Here is a 20,019-nt window from a genome sequence, read left to right on the forward strand (position 1 = left end):
ATTTGTCATTTATTGCTCTATGATATTCAATGATATCAAATCAATCAACACAGTTAATACTAGTTGTTTTCAATAATGAAATATTCGGGAAAACATATTCATAACAAATTTTTGCATTTTTTTTTTTGCATCTTCAAATGAATTCATAAAAAATAATAACAAATATAAATTGTGGAAGTAGATTTTGAAAGAAGAAAAAAATGATTAAAACTAGCTTTAGGCGAGTAAAACATTCATGAAAATAGAAATATTTCCTTGGAATCTGTGGCCACTGAATAATTTTGAATAAATACAAAGCGAAATGCATGTCATTATGTCATTTCAACACTCTTTGAAAACAAAAAATTTTCTTTTTTTTTTCTACGAAAATACTAAAAAAAATAGCAAATTCCTAGTATATTCATCAAAAAAAAAACATAGTATTTGAAGACTTTACAATCCAGATTTATGGCAAAACGGAAAAAAAGACTGGATGGGACCATAATTTTCAAAGGTAAATATGTCACAGAAAAAAAAAAAGTTACAGATTAATATTCAAATGATATGGTTACTTTGTATATTCTACGCATATGAAAAGCTTTTAAGTTTGGAAGAAGAAAAAAAACTTTCAGAGATAAAAGGAAAGGACAGGAAATTAACATACATGCAACTAAATAGCTTCATTTGTTATATTTACTTTGTCGCTTATTCTCATAACATGTTCGCTTAATTCCGAAAACTTGAAATATCTGACTTTGATGCATTCGGAAACTAGAATAACTTAGTTTAGTTATAATGTAATCAAGACTTGATAATTACGCTAGAGAGTTGTAGAAAAGCAAAAGTGAATTTTAAGACCAAGTGGAATTGAAAATGATAGTATCTTTTAGAAGAGAATACAATGACGATATGTTAATAATGATGGTCATTATTTGGATAATCCCCAAGTCATCAAAATATTGATCCAGTTTCTTTCACTTCTCTTTTTCTATCATTATTTATTTTTTCGTTCAGAAATTTTGAATTTTATTTTTTTTACACTTCTTTTGAAAATCCCATGGAAAAGAAAAATGATGCAATATAACATATGTCAAATTAAAGTTTAATTAATCGGAAATAAGCATTGATCACAGTTAGTCATCTCCTTGGCACTTCTATTCCTTGTTTCGAATAAAACTGTTAGTTTAAAAGGGTTACCAAATAACCCTCAATACTATTTGCACGTCCATAATCGTAGTATAATGTTACGGAGAAAAAAGAATCATATATATTCTATTCCTTCAAGTGGGTTTTTTTTTTTGTTTTTTGTTTTTTTTTTTGTTTGTCTTTTTCTTACTTTTAAAATCATAGAAGGAAATTACCAGTATGTCTCACCTGTCCGTAGATATATTTGTCTCTAAATGAGTAATCAAATTTTTGATTATTTGGAACCTTTCAGTTTCTTGGTTGGATTGTTACGAAAAAGCAGGTTATTTCGTTGTGTCATTATCAGGAATTGTGATACTTCGAATGTATTAATATCATCAAGTCATAAAAAAATTAGCATCAAATCAGGTAAGGAAAATAATAATAATAAAGCAATGAAACAGAAGGACGGCTGGTTGAATTGCTTGAGTGGCCTTTGCAGAGATGAAAATTTGGAAAACAGCACTCAGTGGATTTGCAGCAAATTTATATATCAAAATGACAGTTTATTATTTATTGCCAATAAGTGATAATTATTGATATTGAAAATCATCTCTAAAACTTGAATCTAAACTTTAGTTTATGATCAGTTATAACTAAATTTTAATCTCATTTCTGCAAAAAAAAATGTATTGGAAATTGTGAACAAGCCGATGTCTCTCATATTATTTGTAACAGAAATAACTGAAACACACTACTATACCATAAATGGTTCGGGCTGAAAAGTAAATAATATGAAATTTATTGAAAAAAAAAGCGATATCATTGGAATTATGAAGCATATAAAAAATTAGTATATAAAGAATACAAAGAATAAAGAATATAAAGAATATAAGAAGTATATAAAGAATACAAAGAATAAAGAATATAAAGAATATAAGAAGTATATAAAGAATTAATACATTATTTTTTCATATATTTTCGAGCAAAAATTCACCGTCTCCGCATCATACTTTCGCATTATGCTCGAACCGCAAAAAGTTCTGTGAGTGAGCAACAACAAACAGCATACATTATAAGTTAATAAAATCGAGAGGTAAATTATCATGCATTATCATCAAGTCACCAAATTTCAGGAATACTTTTTTTGCTGCATCCGAAGTAAGTATCTATAAAATATCTTGTTTGTAAACAGGGAAAACAAATTTTCTTAAAGTAAATAAAAGGTTGAAACAGCAGCAAATAAGTAATATCGTTTTTTCTGGAATATGTCGCTATAGGAAGAGAAAGAAGCAGAATTCTCTATGTCCTTAGCATCGATTTTATGCTTCCTTGCATCAGCTTATCCTGCAAAACAAAAACAAAAAAGGAGAAGAAACTGACGACAAAGGCTGAAAACTGAAAGCATTATTACTTAACAAAAAAAAACTAGGGGCAAAAGGAATGCAGTAGAGAAGAGTTAAGTAAAATTTGAGAAAGTACACTGCATTTCCTAGCTGTACATGGGAAATTGATGTAAAGTTGAATATTACGGCAAGATTATTAAGTAATAATCTGTTTCGATGTTTTATCTCCAAAAGCATAATCAGCGAACATATTGACTACAAAACTGATGTTGAAAGACCTCATCGTGGGCTCTTTTCAGGAGAATGATTAGTTTTACCAGCAAGCTGCTCTACGCCAACAAATGACATGGTGTATCGGAGATCTGAACATTCTGATCTGTCGTTGAAAAAGGAGAAAGTATATATGATTCGAAAAGCGTTTTTTGGGATTACGCATCACTACGAAATTTTGGTAATCCGTAGAATATTCTGTTAAAATGGGATTATTGAATAATTGAGATACGATGACACAAAGTAAACAAAATGTTTGAAATAGGACTGATGCAGTCTATTTCAAATCGTTAATTTGAACACAGTAAATATATCGTCCAAAAAAGTTTACTTAAAATTTCAAACAGTAATAAACAAAAAAGAAAACAAGTGACCAAATGCAATCCATAATTTGTCCTTGTATCTCACTTCATTTCGGAATACGAGATTTCCAGGGGGTGAAAGATTGGTCGGAGATTATTTGGAAAAAAAAAACAAAAAAAAAAAAGGAAAAGTAACAGTGGGAAACAAACTGTTATTTTGAGGTTAAATAGTATATGAGTGTATAAAGTACTTATCAGAAGTGAAATCATTAGAAAAGTCTCCCTTACTTCATCTTATCACCCGGATTTGTCCTATTTAGGAGAGTAGTGAAGTATTACAGACTATTACAACGCCAGCTTAAAGTGCATTTCTGTTCAGTAATGACAATCGTAGTTGGTGTCATTTCCTCGAGTGATATATGAGACGAACATTTTTTGCTAGGAGAGTACCTGTAAAGTTCGTAACTCTGTGCAGAGAACCTCAAATATACTTCAGAATCATTTTTGTGAGGCTGGGTATGATGACAATGGAAATCGTCCCAAGAACTATCAACAAATCAAAAGTGGGCAAAACTGTAAGTACGAATCCTATCCTCACGGTCTATTTATTTCTTCACCCTTCGGGAAGGGAATCCAGTTCTCACCTCGCACCAACAAAGTCGGTATCGTCATCGAATGGAGAAGAAATTATGGAACAGAATGCAGCTGTATGCCCGGAACCACGGAATACGAGATGACGACTCGGCCTTATTGTTTACAATTGCGATATAGGCGTTTTCATGAATTTCTGACGACGTGTTAAGGTCGTTGTCTAATACCACTTGTCATCCCGTTTTTTGTCTTTCCGGTAATGATAAGGTGCAACGGTTTTGCTTCTGAAGTAGACTTCTAGGATGGATGAAGCGAAGAAGTGAGATTGGGAGCATGTTGGGAATACTAGTTTTGCATGTCCTTATTCTTTTTCCGGCAAGAAGTTTAGATAAACATAGCTGTGCATATTCATTTTTTTATTACTTACAGTTTCGGTTTACAGCGCCCTTGTTGGTGGTTCGCAGTATAATAATGTATATATGAGATGGGTGCTGCCTTATTGGCTGCGATGTTTCTTCATGCATCTACAGTAATCTACTCTAGTGTACACATCGAACGGTTTGTCTTTTACAATGTTTTTTACTTTCGCTGTTATTGTTAGCGATTACTTTGGCAAGCAAAGTTTTGCATATCTTTACTTTTCTACTATTTTTGTCACTTTTTGTTGGTTCTATTTCTTTTTCTGGCATTAAATCAATATTTTGAATCATGGTCCGTCCTCTCAATCACTATGTGAATTGCATAGAAGGTCATTCTTTAAACTCTATTCATGATTATATTCCAAAATATGGTTATGATTGTGTTTCAGAATCGGGTCTGCATCTGTATCAAAAAACTGCGATAACAAACCGTGCTATCAAGGTAAATGTGAAAATGAAAAGTGCCGTTGTTTCGCTGGTTGGGGTGGCGTTCATTGTGATCGATGTCATGGACGAAACTTGTAATCTAATTTTGTATATTACCTGTCTTTTAATTTTGTTATCGTTAAAGAAGTTACGAAGGGGAATTTGAGTTTGTAAAATCATATTTGTTTAAGGTTGATGGACGAAAGTGAATTACTGACGGATGGTCCACGCAATTATAGTTCGTCTTCGCGATGCATGTGGATCATTAGGGATGAGAAAAAACGAGGCGCGTTGTTGTTAAGGATTGATTCGCTAGTTACCGAATGTAGCTGGGACCATCTGTATATATATGATGGAACAGGAACTAGAAGCCATCAGCTAGCCGCGTTCAGGTACGTTATGAATCGACCTCATCATATTAGAACATTATGAGCTTAGGTCGGTTATGCAAATATTAATTCATAATAGAAGCAGTTATAAATTCATTTCGTTGAAACTCTGGATGCTTTCGTGAGAACATTTTGTTGTTAAAATGCTTCTAAGTTTGTAAAAATAATTTTCTCACTGATGCACTTCCTCCTTGTTTATTCACATGTGAAACGCCTCAGATAACAGTGATTTGTTCTGTTATCCAAAACTACATGTTTCAGTGGTGTTATTTCTGGTAGAGAAGTGAGTATCAAATCTGGCAAGGCGCTTGTTTATTTCTTCAGTGATTTGGCATTCAACATGTCTGGTTTCAACATTACTTTTGCTTATGGCAAATGTCCGAGTAATTGCACATCAAACGGAAAATGTACTGAAGGCATTTGTGAGTGTTATGAAGGATATACGGGAGTGCAGTGTGATACGCTGATTTGCACTGATAAAGACAGGAATAAAACATCTAAAGCATGTGGTATGGCAGGTATTTGCGATAGTGATAACCGGTGCAGCTGTAATATGCATTTTCATGGTATTGTTTAGTTAATATAGAGTTAGAGAATTTATTCAAGTTCTGTGAGATACTTTCAATTCTCATGTTTTGATATACGCGTAAAATTATTTGACGAAATGAATAGAGAAAAGAGAGAATTTTTCTTGAAATTGCCAAATGTGGCTACTAGTTTGTCGATACTGCCATCTCGTATGCTTGGTAAATCTCAAGAGTCGAATATTGTCATACTTGAGGATTAATTTCTTTGAATAATAAATTAAAAATGAAATGTAATATGCTGATGAACGATTTAGTTCAGTTGTTGGACTTATATTAAGACTAAGGAGGGATTGTTTGGGAGTAACTGTCCGTACATGTAATTTTATCCGTCATAAAACCAATGTAGTTCTTCACAGGAGATCGTTGTCAGGCTTTGACAACACAATCGGTTTTTGAAACTGTTTCAACAAGTGGAGATTTTGGAGCTCGTGCATCGCACACAGCGATACTCGTAAACGATACGAAAATATGGGTAATTGGTGGAGCCCATTTTACTGGTGTCAATAATTCATTTGTTGCTGTATACGATATTGCAAATTCATCCTGGCATAAAATTCCAACAAAGAACACTCCTAAATCACGTTACGACCACACCGTCGTAAAATATAAGGTAAGTACTGGTTATGATTCATGTTAAAATTAACATCATAGTTATTCTTGGTCTGCTGCGAAGTACCATAAATACTTGAGGGAGTTGTTTTACAGGATTTAATTGAATTCCATTTCCCTGGTCGTCATTTGTTCATGTTTTTTATGTGATTTTATTTTTAGAGCACCATATATATGTTTGGTGGCGTAATTGATGAGCGTGTAGTGACTAATGAATTGTGGAGTTTGGATCTTGGAACTTTGGAGTGGACATTGGAAAATACTAATAATAATGCGTCAGATGCTATACCGGGTGCTGTTGCTGGCCATGCCGCACATTTGATTGGAGATGAAATGCTTGTGTTTTATGGTCATAGTCCATATTTTGGATATATGTACAGCATACAAAAATACAAAATTAGTGAGTATTTTATAATTGCCTTTACGAGTAAGCATTTAGCTTTTCCAGTCTTCTATTTTTCTCTCCCTCCCCTCTTTGTGAATTCAACAACCGAGCTTTTAGATATAAGTTTTTCCGTTATATTCTGCGAAATTCACAATTACTTTAACCATAATGTACATCGTTGAGAGCTGTTTATATATGTTATTATGCCAAGTCTTCAGAAAATTCATTGTGTATCTGTAATGCACAAATGTATTTGCGTCATGTACTTTCTCTACCCTAATCTTTTTTCTGCAGTTTCAGCTTCGACAAATGCATTGTTGAATTGTTATGATATTCAGCCAAAGGGAAATATTTCAGGTACCAAGCGATGGAGTATTGTTCCAGATCATGGTCCTCATGTGCAAGGAAGATTTGGTCATTCTCTCGTTGCCTATGTTCATGAGAAAAAGGAAGTCATCTTGATCTATGGTGGTTATTTGTTGCCTTATGAAGGCTTCTTGTCACGAGTTAGCAGTACCTTGATCGAATATGTTTGTGATAGTCGAGAATGGTAATTTACCGATGTTTTTTATATGGCGGCAAAAGTTTGGCACAGTGGCAGTAGCAAGAAGATTGATTTTTAATATTTCTTTATAGTGACCAGAAAATAAGCAGATGAACTTTGAATTTACGGAATCATTAAAATATTGAGATATCATACCTGCAAATATTAGCAACGGAAGCAGTACTAAACATTGGTCTTCTGTTTACTAATAATTCATAATAATTTTTTGTAGATTCTAATACCTTATCATAGCTACGGACGGCAGTCGTAGAACAGTACCATAACGAGATTTGCAGAGTGGAAATTTTCAAGTAAACTTAGGTAATTATGCAGACTGGCTGGATGAATTCGACTGGCCTTAACTGTACGACCCTACGATCTCGAGATAGCTAGACTTGAAGCAGTTGTATTCTTAGTTGGCTGTCTTTATATTAGTGTCAGTGATAATATGACCCCATGTGGTTGTTAAATGTTAGAAATATTAAATTAATTTTCAATTTTTGATTTTATGCTTACCTTCGGTGCATTTGATGGAAAATTTTCCAGAAAATTTTTAACAACCTAACTTTGTGTGATTTGTAGCTCGCATCGAACTCTTTCTTCTGGACATACTCCAGTTTTTCGTCATTCCGCATCACTAATCAATGATTTAATGATTATTATCGGTGGAAATGTGCACAATGAGTCGTCATCACGCATTCAAGAATGCTATTCTGGTGATATTCAAGCATATGACATTGGTTTGTTTGTTTTTCCATTGTTTATTCCTTAAAATTGCTTTTGTCTAAATTCATGAAAATTCCTGGAAACGAGTTTGGAATGGTACTTGCTGCTTCTTATTTTTTAATAATTTTTCTTACCAAACACTCAGGTTGTATGTCTATTTTTCTGTGGGATTTCTACTTTGGATAGTTTTGCTGTCTATTAAAGACAATGAAGACTTTACAGGCTGTGATACTTGGTTTTCACTGTCAAACAATAATTTGTCATTTTTGCAACGTTATGGGCATTCATCAATGGTCACAAAACATAACATTTTTGTAATTGGTGGGTTCAATGGAGTAATGTTATCAGATGTTGTGAAATTCACGCCAGGTCAGCGCTTCAGTACATTGTTGTGGATTTGAGTTAAATAAAAGTTGTATCAAAATTGGAATCCCTCGAGTTGACTCGTCGTACTTCGTGGAAATAATGCTGTATAAAATCAAGAATAATCTTTGCAGCGGAATGTGGGGGCTTAAAACGACCAGACGATTGTCGTAACATGAGAGAAGGTGTACGTTGTATTTTCCATGCTGGGAAGTGTAAGCCTGTACAACGTGATATGTCATATACTCATTCATTTTTATCGTACGTGAAAAACGATGATCCGAAGGAGGAACAGAAATGTCCAATTAGTTGGAGGAAGTAAGTTTGTCACAATTATTCTTCTACGAGGTAAAGCTTGTTACTGGTTCATTTTTGCTTTCGTAAATGTTAGGTCGTTCTTCCATCGTACGATCAATTCAGCATTACCAAGATCCGGCCACTTGTTGATACCTGCGATTCCAGGCTGATCTTCCGTATGCTTATTGAATAACTTTATCACCACTCCGAATAATCATGCCTGGACGAGACTGCAGTGATTTCTTCAACTTGGATCTAGCTGATGAATGTAATGTCTTCTCAGCGTAATGTCTTCTCGACTTTGCTTGGACCTTCTGAAATATCTCTCCTGCCATATATTGGCTCCTCCAGTTGTTACATGCTGAAAAAGCGTCCAAATGGACGTTATGGGACTTCGTTTTATTTAATTTATTTGTTGTCACGTTATGAAGTCGTTCTAGTTTGCTCTACTTTTGGGTCATATTTTAGTCTCAGCTTTATTATAGGTCAGTATCATGGTGCAGTGAAGAAAAGGACTGTGCATCGTGTACGGCTGTAGAAGGGTGTAGTTGGTGCCACTGGAGTCGTGAATGCGTTTCTGATAATTTATGTAAAGATCGGACCAATCCAATAGCGAAATCGGATGCTTGTCCAAAGGATGAAGAGCCTCGACCATGCTTCTTCGCTGCTGAATGTTATGCTTGCAAAAAATTGAAACACTGCAGTTGGTTTTTAATGAAGGATTCTAAATGGAAATGTGTTAACAGTTATGGTTTGTACTTCTTGATGTCCACCTTATTTTATATTTCGAATATTTGTTCAGCTGTTGTGTACTGCCATTACTAGTTATTTGTTTACTGAGCTTACAGCTACTCTATTTGCTGAACAGAATGTAGATGCAAATTATAAATTCGTTTCTATTTACGTTATTTTGCAAATTTGATATGTCGTAGTTGCTGATGTAAAGAGGTTTCAGATTTGTTATTAGAGGGCGAGGCGCCACAGCAGCAGCATTCTTATTTCCAGTCGGAGCACACGTCACCACTTGCGTTGAATGCGCTGAATCCATCGTCAAAGAACGAATCATGTCCAGCACCTTGTTGGTTTCATGAAGATTGTCAAGTTTGTATCAGGGAGCAGTGCATGTGGTGTCCAACGACTGCACGATGTGTTTCAATGGATGCTTATATGATCAATTTTCCATATGGACAATGCCAGTCATGGGTAACAGCTACGAATATAATCAGTAATCAACATGCATGCCAACTAGGTGATTTTTAAACCAAGGCTTCGCGGTTTATGTTGGTAAAACATTATATGGAGGTGTCTCAATGGAGAGAGCTTGATAAGTTGTTTTTGCGACACCTAATATTTTAAATTCTTTTAAATGAACTTCTGATATAAAAAATCTTTGGAGTGGAAAATATTTGTGAATCAGTAGACGTTTAATTTGATTTACATTACGGTGGCAGTGTGCCATTGCAGATCCAATGGATTGTTCAAAACAAAAGACTTGTGCAGAATGTCAACGTGTGGGACCTAATTGTGGTTGGTGTGACGACGGTTCTGGGACTGGCTTGGGAAGATGTTTACCGGGTAGCCTTGAAGCACCTGATAATGAATTATTCTGTCCGAAAGATGGGAAATCAAAATGGTATTTCACAAATTGCTCAGGTATGCTAAAATTGCAGGTCGTTCTGCTTGAGGGTGGGATGTAAATTGGGGTCTAAAATTTTATAAATGGTTCTTGATATCCACTCGTTTCATGATAAGTATTCTTTTGTGATAAGTATTCTTTTGCTAACTGAACATAGGAAAAGTTTTTGGAACAAAATACTACGCCTATTTTGTGTGAAACTATTTTTTGTGTCGAAATGGTCAACTGCTGGTCGTTCTCAGTTGAGATATGCAAAGATAACGCTCTTATGGAATAATATTCGTTTTAACAGAATTTCATTACTCTATAGCTTGCCAATGTAATGGACATAGTAACTGTACGTTGAAAAGTCGTTCACTTGAATGGAATATCGAAGAGCGGAGTTGTACACAATGTGACCATAACACTACTGGTGAACACTGCCAGTTCTGTGCTGATGGATTCTATGGTGATCCTCGAAATGGAGGGAGATGCGAAGGTCTAATTTTTGTCACTTTGAACGTTTTAATGTTCCTTCTTAGTTGAAACGTTTTTAAGCTAAATATTATGGCTGTGCTCCATTAAGAATGGTTTTACCGATGTGTAAATATTCTAGCCAAATGGTAGGTTATAAAAATTGTAATGTGAGAGCAATTTTGATTTATTCTTGGAGGAATCCATGCTAATATAAAATTTACGAAATTTTTTTTCTTGAAGGAAACTCCAATTTTTTTTAGAATGTTTTTGCAACGGACAGGCAACAATGTGCAACAGAGAAACCGGCGATTGTTACTGTACCACAAAAGGTGTTACTGGAAAGAACTGTAGTAAATGTGAACCTAAGTATTATGGGGATCCTGAAAATAATCAGTTGTGCTACTGTGAGTTTTTTTTTTTTCCTTGGTGATTGCAACAATATGCTGAACGAAGCAACAGAATTATTTTGGACATAACAGTGACTAATGCAATGTTTACAATTCTTATCGGAAACTGTAAGAACGTATGGGCTCTTTTTTTCTTTTGCAAGTTTTATTTTTCTTGTGTGCAGTTGTACTCAAATTTTGGAGAAACCTGGTAATCCTGCTTTTTTCTTGCTATTTGATGTTTTGATGTTTAGTGAAATGCTGGGAAGGCGAACACAATAACTTCGCTTTCTTTTAAAATCATTCAGAATCCAATTTATTATATTTTTATCTTTTATGTGTACCATTTACTTGTAATTTTTTAGATGAATTGACGGTGGATTTCATTTTCACATTTAAACTTGATCAGGACGATCCAAAAGACAAATATGTGAATCAGATCAATTTCTTCAGCACACCACATAAAGTATTGCATAGTACATTCACTTCAAAATATCCAGTTCTGCCATTGGACATGCATTTCGAAAAGTTTATCTTTGTTTCAAAATTATATCTCTTGCATGTTTGGTATCTTACATCCAAAAATACTTTTAGAGAGATACTGATGTTCAGTTTACGGTAGTGTGTGAATCACCGAAGTCGGAAAAAGCATTAGTTTCGATGAGTATCAACTCATCACTTTTCGAAGGACATCCGGGTTCAAATAAACTGTTAATGACAAGGACTGTTTGTGATGAAAACGGTATTCGGCGTGCATACAGTGCTAATGCTGAACCTGGATTTGTTTTTGGAACTGATGCTAATACAACGTTTTTGGTTCGTCGAAACATTAAAAAAATATTTGGAGAAATAAATTAGATTTTCGATATAGTTATTTAGTCGCTACCTACTTCATTTCAAATCATTAATCGCATTCATATATTCATTGTATTTCATTAAATCATGTATGCTTTCATTTTTTTCTTGCTTTTTTTTAGTACATTGTTTTCATAAATTATTTCAAGTACAATGTATTGCTTTAGGTGAAAGTTTACAACTTCTCCACTCCGATAAAAATACAAATTTCATTTTCGCAGTCGCCTCCAATAAATTGGGTCTTGTTTTTTGTGATATTCGCCGCGTAAGTTATTATTTTTGGCATGCATATGTCTTTTGTTTCTTGAGGTTATTTCCGACATATAGTAAATTATAGCGAATTAAACTAATTCAAAATGAATGAAACATCAAGTAGTTTGTGTGGAATAGTTGTGATACACTTTCAGCTTAAATATTTCTGTCCAAAATATTCTTTAACACCTCCAAAAATTCTGAATAGTTCTTATGAATTCTGTTCTCATGACCTATTTTTTTACATATTCCTGTTCACAATTTAGCTTTAAAAAAATCACCTCGGAGCCATTGTGTCAAACAACTCACGAGAACGTTCTGTCTGATCTTTGCCATTATTTTAGTGTGTTCGTTGTTCGGTCTGAGCAGTACTTCCAGTATTATACTGTTTATAACTCGAAAAATGTTTGTAGGTGTTTTGTTGTCCTCCTCGTTGTTGCGGGTTTATTATGGATGATTAAGTTAAGAATTGAAGTATTCAGACGAAACCAGCGACGCTACGATGAAATTGAGCAAATGGCTTCACGTCCTTTCGCTTCTGTGAGGCTTGAACTGACTTCTCCCCGAGCCAATTTGGTAAGTAACCAATTGTGCTGAAATATATGCAGTCTTTGGTCTTTAGTATCTGCATAAAGAGAAAGTCAAAAATCACATTGCGTCGTAATATATAATATACTGCTTATATGGTTCTCATCCAGGATAATTTCTTGCAACACTTTTTTTTCCATTGCAAGACGGATTAGCTAAACGATTCAGACCATATTGGTTCATTTGTTTCTTTTTTTAAGTCTTTCAAAGTTATAGAAATTTTTTTGCAGATGGCTACTCCCATATCAGTTGAACCGTGTAGTAACTATCGTTCTGGTGTATTCACTTTAGCAGTTCGATTACCAACGGGAGGTCGGCAATTTACACCTCATGGTACTTCAGGTTTAGCAGTTGCATCGGCATTGTGTTTGTTAACGCAGGCACAATTAGGCATTTTACAAGCAGCAGAAACAAGTGATGCTAATCATAATCGTAAAACAACTTTGATGCGTTACATTCCATTTATTCGTTCTTAGTAGACATGAAATTACTTAATGTATTCATCTGTCCAAAATATAATTCGTTATTGTCTCAAATTCAAGCGAATGTGATACTCGCATTTTGTGAAGCGCCTTTATTGCTAGATTTGGTTCGTTTGAGAATATTGTTTATGTTTCAGACCTCTCTGTATCCTGAAAGAAAAAGGAAATGACACTGGCAGTTTACAAAATGAATTTTCAGTTTACTTACCCGCAAAAATGGGTTACGAATTACGGGGAGTCTAAGCTCTAAGCTCCTTTCATTCTTGATTTAATTTTATAAGATTCTAATAAATCAAGCATTTAAAAGAGAAATAATGAAAGAAAATTGCAATTTTTATGAAAAAACTTTTACTGTATGGTGTTTTCTTTATTTGCTCACACTCATCTATCCAGTGATTGTATTTCCATTATATTTATTATTGTTATTATTGTTTTTATTCTGTACGAAGTATCCATTTTGAATAATACTTTGCGCAGGATATTCGAATCTATGTGTGCAATCTCAGTGAAAGTTTCAGAAAGGGAAACTAATCCGTGAAAGAAACAGCAACAGCACAATATCATGGTGTTTCATTAGTGATTTCAAATATAGTTACGATCGCGCAGGGCTGGTTAATAGTGTTTGTAATTTAATCGCACCATTTTGAAGTGAAGTCGTCAAAAATTGGGAGTAGATAATAGGGGCGGAATTTGTATAGGGAGGCAGCAGATGGATTTTTAAGATTTTTCGATCTGTTGTGGTGGAGTATTCGTATCTGTGGTTAACGTTACGTTTGGATGGAAGTATAAAGTAAATAAGGGTGGTTTGGTTTGATTATCAGTTGTGTGCTAAACTGTACTATCAATTTAGTGATATCTAAGCAAGCTAGTATTGATAGGGATTCCAGTTGCACACCGCTAATTTCAATTCTCTATCTATCACGCTAACTTAATGCTTTTTGGATAGTAGCAATGGCAATGATTATTTTTGTGACAATCAAAGTAAGCCGAATTGATGATCAAGTGATTGATTGATGGAGTGCAGTATCACTGACAACTGTTCACTTAATTGCTGAGTGCAAATAGCTTTCTCTGTTTTGTTAACAAGCGAATCTCATTGGTCTTTCTGCTTACCGGTACAGAAATCGAAATACCATTATATGCATTGCAATTCGTCGAAGTTAATAGCAGGGTAGGAGGGAATTTATTATGGTGCATAGAGTGGGAAAGGGGCGGGTAGTTGCTAGGAAATTTTAAATTAGATTATATCGATTCCGAATTTGAATTGTTAATAGTTTGTTGTATATTGTAAAATTGCATATTTATAAGGGATTGGCAATATTTCGTTTTATTTCATATATCTGCGTAATTTCTTTTTTTTTCCTTGGTTAAATGGTTGACTCAATAATTACCTAACAATTACGTAATTATAAAAACAATTTCATCTTCCTAATGTCTTTTTTTCTTCCTCCTTCATTATAACTTTGGATGAAATTTTCTGTTTGGTGCGAAATTTGTATTTCAGAATACTTTATGGAAATTTTACTTTTAATATTACTTAAAATTTCCATCCTCTACTTTCTCTTTATATCATTCCCGTAAGATATCTATCTGAAAAAAAAATGGCTTAAAAAATTTGGATTGTATTGCAGATTTTTATAGGACGTTAGTCCAATAAGAGAAATTTTAGAAACTTGAAATATAATGCATTGGATGGACGGATTACTCAATGATAATTATTATCTCGCAGTATAATTAGGCAATTTATTGTCATTTTAGCATTCTTTGTAATTAGTGAAATCATCCAGAATTTGAATCAGTATAAGTTTTTGTGGAATTTTTTGTTGTTTGAATTTGTCGAATAATGCTGGGTCACTATGTGTCAAAGGGCATTGTTTCAGCAAATCTTTTCTTTAACAAATGATGATAGTGTCAGATACATAAGAATAGGTAGGACTAAATAGTACAGGAAGTACTGTATTCAGACAATGAATTAATTGACCTTTTGATAATGACAATTGTAGTCATTTTTTCAACCAACTGTTTAGCAATACAATAACATAACAAACTATTTGATGAGTAGTAGAATTATCATAATATCTATAAGTATTTAAGACTTAATTCAATATTTATCTATTACGGTGTATATCGTAATTATTGTCAGTAATTGAAGTGTGACTTATGCTTTGTAAATTGAAATTATTGGCTGATAATTAATGTTCATTTGAATAGGAAAGTTAATTTATAACGGATAGAACGAAAAAGGCTTTATTAATATTTTTAGATATTTTTAACGTAATAGAGTTAGAACAAGCAGTTTTTGCAATATTCGTTTGTTTGATGAAATCAACGAATGAATGAAAAGCAATTGTTAGCATGTGTTTATTTGTTTGAAGTGATGGTCTGTCTAATCATATTCTCAGATTCTGAGATGAAAATTTTATTAATGTTGGACAGATATTAGACAATTGAATAGATGTGATTAGAAATGCGGTGATTATAAATGTGCTGATGAAATGGGCTTATCTCTTTCCTTCCCGCCTTTGGAATGTTAGAAAAGATAAAGCAGTTGTTGCCTCCACTAAACAAACTTTAAACTGTGCAGCTGATTAATTAGCCATGTTAATTGGTTGTTTGAAAATGCGCTTTGTGTCATTTGTTGACCCCAGAGTTATGCCATTCTGCACCATATAATTTCAGCCATTGAATATTAATCTCAATCAACAACCATTGAATATCAATATCAATTTATGTACATACATATCTATATACATCTTTTCTATTTGATTCTTCACTTTATCGTATCAGTAACGAATAAGCAATAAGAGCATTTATCATTAATCATACAATCGCATCACTAATAAGTAAGCAATATCTATTAGCAACTGCAAATATATGTCTTTCATCCAATTGTTTCTCAAATACTCTTTTTCTTCTTTCTTATGGCTTTCCACTTCCGCTTGAAATGTTGCAGCAATTTTTTCCAATTCTCTGATTTTTATTTTCTTAATTAAACCAATAAAAGCTTTCGTTTTTCCTCAAAATAAACTTTAATAATTGAGATCGCTTACCGGAAAGTGGTTGTTATAGTGCTAGTGCTTTCAAGTAGATTCTTTCAACAATGCAGTAAATTTATTTTGGCAGGTCATGGTGCTGTTCCTAACAGCGTTTTGTTAGAGATGATTTATACAAATGCTACAACATTGAGATTTTGACAATTGTAAGATGGCTAAAGTCAAAGTGAAAAATTCAATGAAGAACTATAATGATTGCTTTCAAATAGTTTGGGACGAATTCATTGTTGATTGATGAGAATGTTAAATGGTTGAAAGTGTGGCTATCAAAAAGTGATGAGTTGGGAAAATGATACGATAAGCTTGCAAGCCAATGAATCTATTAGCACATTTTCAAAGAAATAACTTCATGGCCGTCAATCAAATGAAAGGAAAAACGATTGAAGCAGTGTACTAAAATGAATTCAAGCTATTTAGTAAAGGACAAAGACTGAAAAACAATGAATAATTTCTGTCTAATCTATGTAGGAAAAAAAATTGGTCCCACGGCAAAGAAAATGAGGCAAAATATGGGAGATAAGCGGATTCCAATTAGATTATCCAGTAAGTTCATTATTCGTTCTTGAGAATCACAAGAGTAATCAATTGATTCTAATGATGATGGATGAACAAAGTCAATAATTACTGTCCTAAGTAGACCGCTCGTCAAATGATCCATCAATTACTTAATTCATTTCTTTATTATTTCCTTAAAAACTTGAGACCGCTGAGCGGTCGGTATCAATGCAGTTAGTGTATTCAAACTATTATAAGCTGAATATGATGGAAGATAATCCTAACGATTTAGGCTATCACTTTCTCATAATAAAGCTAATTTCTTCCCAATTCCTTCAACTTCAGAAATTATATTTGTAACAAAAATAGATTTACATAGAAAATCGATATATCCCAATGTTCTAGTGATGCAGGTAGTGGTACCACACATTTTAATGATATACGGTATAGAAGCTTTTCTCAGTATGATTAAATTCTGAATGTAAAAATGTATTCGATATTATTCTTGTCATCATAATATCTACTGGTGCTTAAACCAGAAATATTAGAGTCTGATAAATTTGAACTTTTATGGATCTGGCAAATAAGTTATTTCTTTTGACTTTTGTAAGAGAGCAGATATTTTCTCTTAATTGCAATTATGAGAAACTATTGCTGGAATATAACCTAGAAGAAATATAAATGAATGGCCGAAAACGATTTTTACTGTTCAAAGAAAACTTTAAATAATGTCAGCAATCTGGACGTACATTTAATCATTTAGTTAAGTATTACTTGATTCCTGACATCTATCTAAAATAGTAGATGTTGTTGTCTGATCTAATACGAAATGAATCAAAAATAACAGTGTTATCTAAAGTACTTGTATCAGCTAATGTTAATTTTGAAATTCAAATGTTCAACAAATTGTGCTTTTCAATTCAGGAGATCAGAAGTGACAACACTGTAATGCTATAAGCTAGTATTGCTTGCTATTGAGTGCGTTGATAATGGATTACTAGATTTGGCCTAAATTAATGAGATGAGTTATTAGAGATTGCTTAATTGACTTAATTATTCTTATAACTATTGATTTGTATTGTTTCGGAGGTCAAAATACTTGAAGGATGAGAGTTTGTAAGTCCAGAAAGACAACTTAAGTTGAAGCCAAAATGATGAAGGGAAGACTAGCTAGAAAGGAGCTAGAACAGCCGTACCAAAAATTTTATAGACTGTTAATTGCTACTGCTCAGCCAAAGAGCCCTAATCGAAGGAAGTGCAATCATAAATGTTTATTATGCGTTTTCGAATGTCGAATAATGCAAGCAAACAGGTTCCATCTTTTGGACATTCTCGATGCAGCTGTTTCAATGAAATCAATTTATTACTGGACATTATTATTTAATATCTTCCCGCTCCAAAAACTTTTCCCTTTTCTTTCCTCATTTATCCCTGTCCCTCCTTTCCCCGCCTTTCTTTCCCATCGTTTCCTAATTGTCAGCTTTACCGATACTTCCATCATTCTCTTTCAATTCCCAAACTATGCTTTAACTGTCTTTTCTTCCCTTATATACATTGCCTTTCAAACCGCAAGTCATCATTAAAGTGTTCTTAATTACATGAACATACAAGATTTGACAAATTCCTTTGCAAAGTAATTCTTTAATTTGAAAAATATTTAGACAGCATACGTTGAACCTAGCTCAAAAGAGTAGTGACTTTAAGTTAGACATTCCAATCAGAAGGTATTATAGACATGATGTTGACGAACTGTAAACGTGAAATGAAATTAGGGCATACATCTGATATAGTAATCATTGCATATCTACACATAACTGAATATGCCTCGACGTAGATGCTTATCTGGGAAACATGGCCAGATAATAAGTGAAGCCTTCTGCGCAATATATTGAAAATCAATGAAAAATTAGAAAGTTCTGTAGATTTTAAGAAAAGGAAAACAGTGGAAAGAGGAGGGGAAGGAGAAGGAAGAAAAAGGATGTGGGGAAGTGCAAACCGGATCATCAAGATCGACATCAATTTCCGGATGGAAGAAGGAAAAAGGAAAACCAAATCTATCTATCAACATCCTTCACACCGATTGGCCAGTAATTTATTCGGAAGGCGCATAGTACTATTGCTTATTTGAGCCTATATTGCATCATGCTACTGCTCATTTCACTTCCTCATGGGGCCAATTTTCTTTCCTAGAGATGAAAACCACCGTTCTTTCCAGAAAAAAATATGCAAATTGATAAAGATTGCGGTAATGGGAAAAGCTGGAAATTAACTATTAAATAATGAATCCACTTTTAGCTCTATTTAATCATTATGATAATTACTTGATCAGCACATCTTCCATCCCTAATCTATTTTGCGCCACTATTTTCCATTCTATCAACTTGTTCATCTTTCCTTTTTATTTCATACAATTTTAAATACTTCACACAGCTACAATCATCCAGCTTTTTATCGTCCTTTATACTTCATTCCTATTAACGATATATGCACTCTATGAAATATCATTAGAACGCACAAAAGATGAGTACAGTAAACAAAATGTAATTCACTTATGCTATCAAAGCTTGCGACAATTTGCATTCAGCAAATATTTTGTTAGTTTTAGATTCAAAATTCAAAAGTGTCTACATTTTCTTCTAAATTTTCAAATGAAACCAATTTTATTTTCATTTTAAAATTAAATTCTGTCTATTATCAATTAATACGAATTATTTACAAAGAATGTAGGCTAAAGTAGGACAGCTTAAATAAGTACTTTCATTTCTTACAGAAACTGAAATTTAGCCGATAAATCTAACAATTTTTGCGAAACAAATGCGAAAGCATCAATGTTTTCAGTTAATTAATTATATGAAAGTTGCTGACTTATCAAATCACCGCTTTGTTGAAATATATCCATGAATATCAAAAATGGTTATCACATAATCCATTTTTTTGTTTTTATGATAACAACATATCTTATACAAAAAATTTCATTTTGATTAATGGCAAATTTTATGCTAAAGAAGTGATTAATCCTTATTACATAGCCATCAAATTAAATTAATTGATTTTTAACGGAATTCCAATTATAACTTCCAATTCAACTTTGACAATGCTTATGATAGTCTGTTTACTCCAACTTTTGCATTCATTTTGCTCCTGAAATTCTAAAAAGTACCAAGATCATAACTTTTTATCGATAGTAGTGATTGCATAATTTTATGGATGTGTTAGTCTCGAAAGATGCGGAATCTCTGTCTTGCATATTTATACCGTATCATTTTACGTCATATCGTATTGCTTATTCATCATATAATAAAAATTTTCTCTAGCCTTTTTCACTAGAATGCAGAAATTGTAACTTGCAAATTGTATCTATTCTGTAATCTTTCAACCGTAATTGATTTGAATTCCTTCCTTTTTTTCTCCTTTTGTTTGTTTTTTCCTTTTTTTTTTTTTTTTTTTTGCAGCAACTT

General features: G+C 33.2%; 3 protein-coding genes across 3 annotated transcripts; all 3 read left to right on the top strand.

Moving 5' to 3' along the window:
• Positions 1-3,543: 3,543 nt before the first annotated feature.
• LOAG_05607 (hypothetical protein) lies at positions 3,544-3,759 on the top strand (the record flags this gene model as incomplete). Its single annotated transcript, XM_003141144.1, has 1 exon — positions 3,544-3,759. The coding sequence occupies one exon, from the start codon at positions 3,544-3,546 to the stop codon at positions 3,757-3,759; it is 216 nt and encodes a 71-aa protein (XP_003141192.1).
• Positions 3,760-4,036: 277 nt separating this feature from the next.
• LOAG_05608 (kelch domain-containing protein family protein) lies at positions 4,037-13,234 on the top strand. Its single transcript, XM_003141145.2, has 20 exons — positions 4,037-4,171; positions 4,422-4,553; positions 4,650-4,850; positions 5,109-5,413; positions 5,791-6,044; positions 6,206-6,443; positions 6,786-6,978; positions 7,555-7,712; positions 7,921-8,067; positions 8,196-8,379; positions 8,844-9,109; positions 9,314-9,607; positions 9,823-10,011; positions 10,305-10,472; positions 10,711-10,854; positions 11,202-11,302; positions 11,431-11,652; positions 11,859-11,956; positions 12,357-12,519; positions 12,762-13,234. Exons 1-20 carry the CDS (start codon positions 4,098-4,100, stop codon positions 13,005-13,007), a joined length of 3,777 nt encoding a protein of 1,258 aa, XP_003141193.1. The 5' UTR covers positions 4,037-4,097; the 3' UTR covers positions 13,008-13,234.
• A 4,478-nt stretch (positions 13,235-17,712) lies between these two features.
• LOAG_05609 (hypothetical protein) lies at positions 17,713-18,672 on the top strand (the record flags this gene model as incomplete). Its single annotated transcript, XM_003141146.1, has 2 exons — positions 17,713-17,873; positions 18,492-18,672. The coding sequence occupies 2 exons, from the start codon at positions 17,713-17,715 to the stop codon at positions 18,670-18,672; spliced, it is 342 nt and encodes a 113-aa protein (XP_003141194.1).
• Between the last annotated feature and the right edge of the window lie 1,347 nt (positions 18,673-20,019).

This window comes from Loa loa (assembly GCF_000183805.2).
Source record: "Loa loa unplaced genomic scaffold supercont3.255, whole genome shotgun sequence".
Lineage (NCBI taxonomy): Eukaryota > Metazoa > Nematoda > Chromadorea > Rhabditida > Onchocercidae > Loa > Loa loa.

Bases quoted from the DNA above. Each gene is read 5' to 3' on its own strand.
- LOAG_05608 (XM_003141145.2), top strand. From the start codon at position 4,098: ATGGGTGCTGCCTTATTGGCTGCGATGTTTCTTCATGCATCTACAGTA. The intron at 4,172-4,421 runs GTTTGTCTTTTA...ATTGTGTTTCAG, and splicing joins TCTAGTGTACACATCGAACG to AATCGGGTCTGCATCTGTAT. The intron at 11,653-11,858 runs GTTCGTCGAAAC...GTATTGCTTTAG, and splicing joins ATGCTAATACAACGTTTTTG to GTGAAAGTTTACAACTTCTC.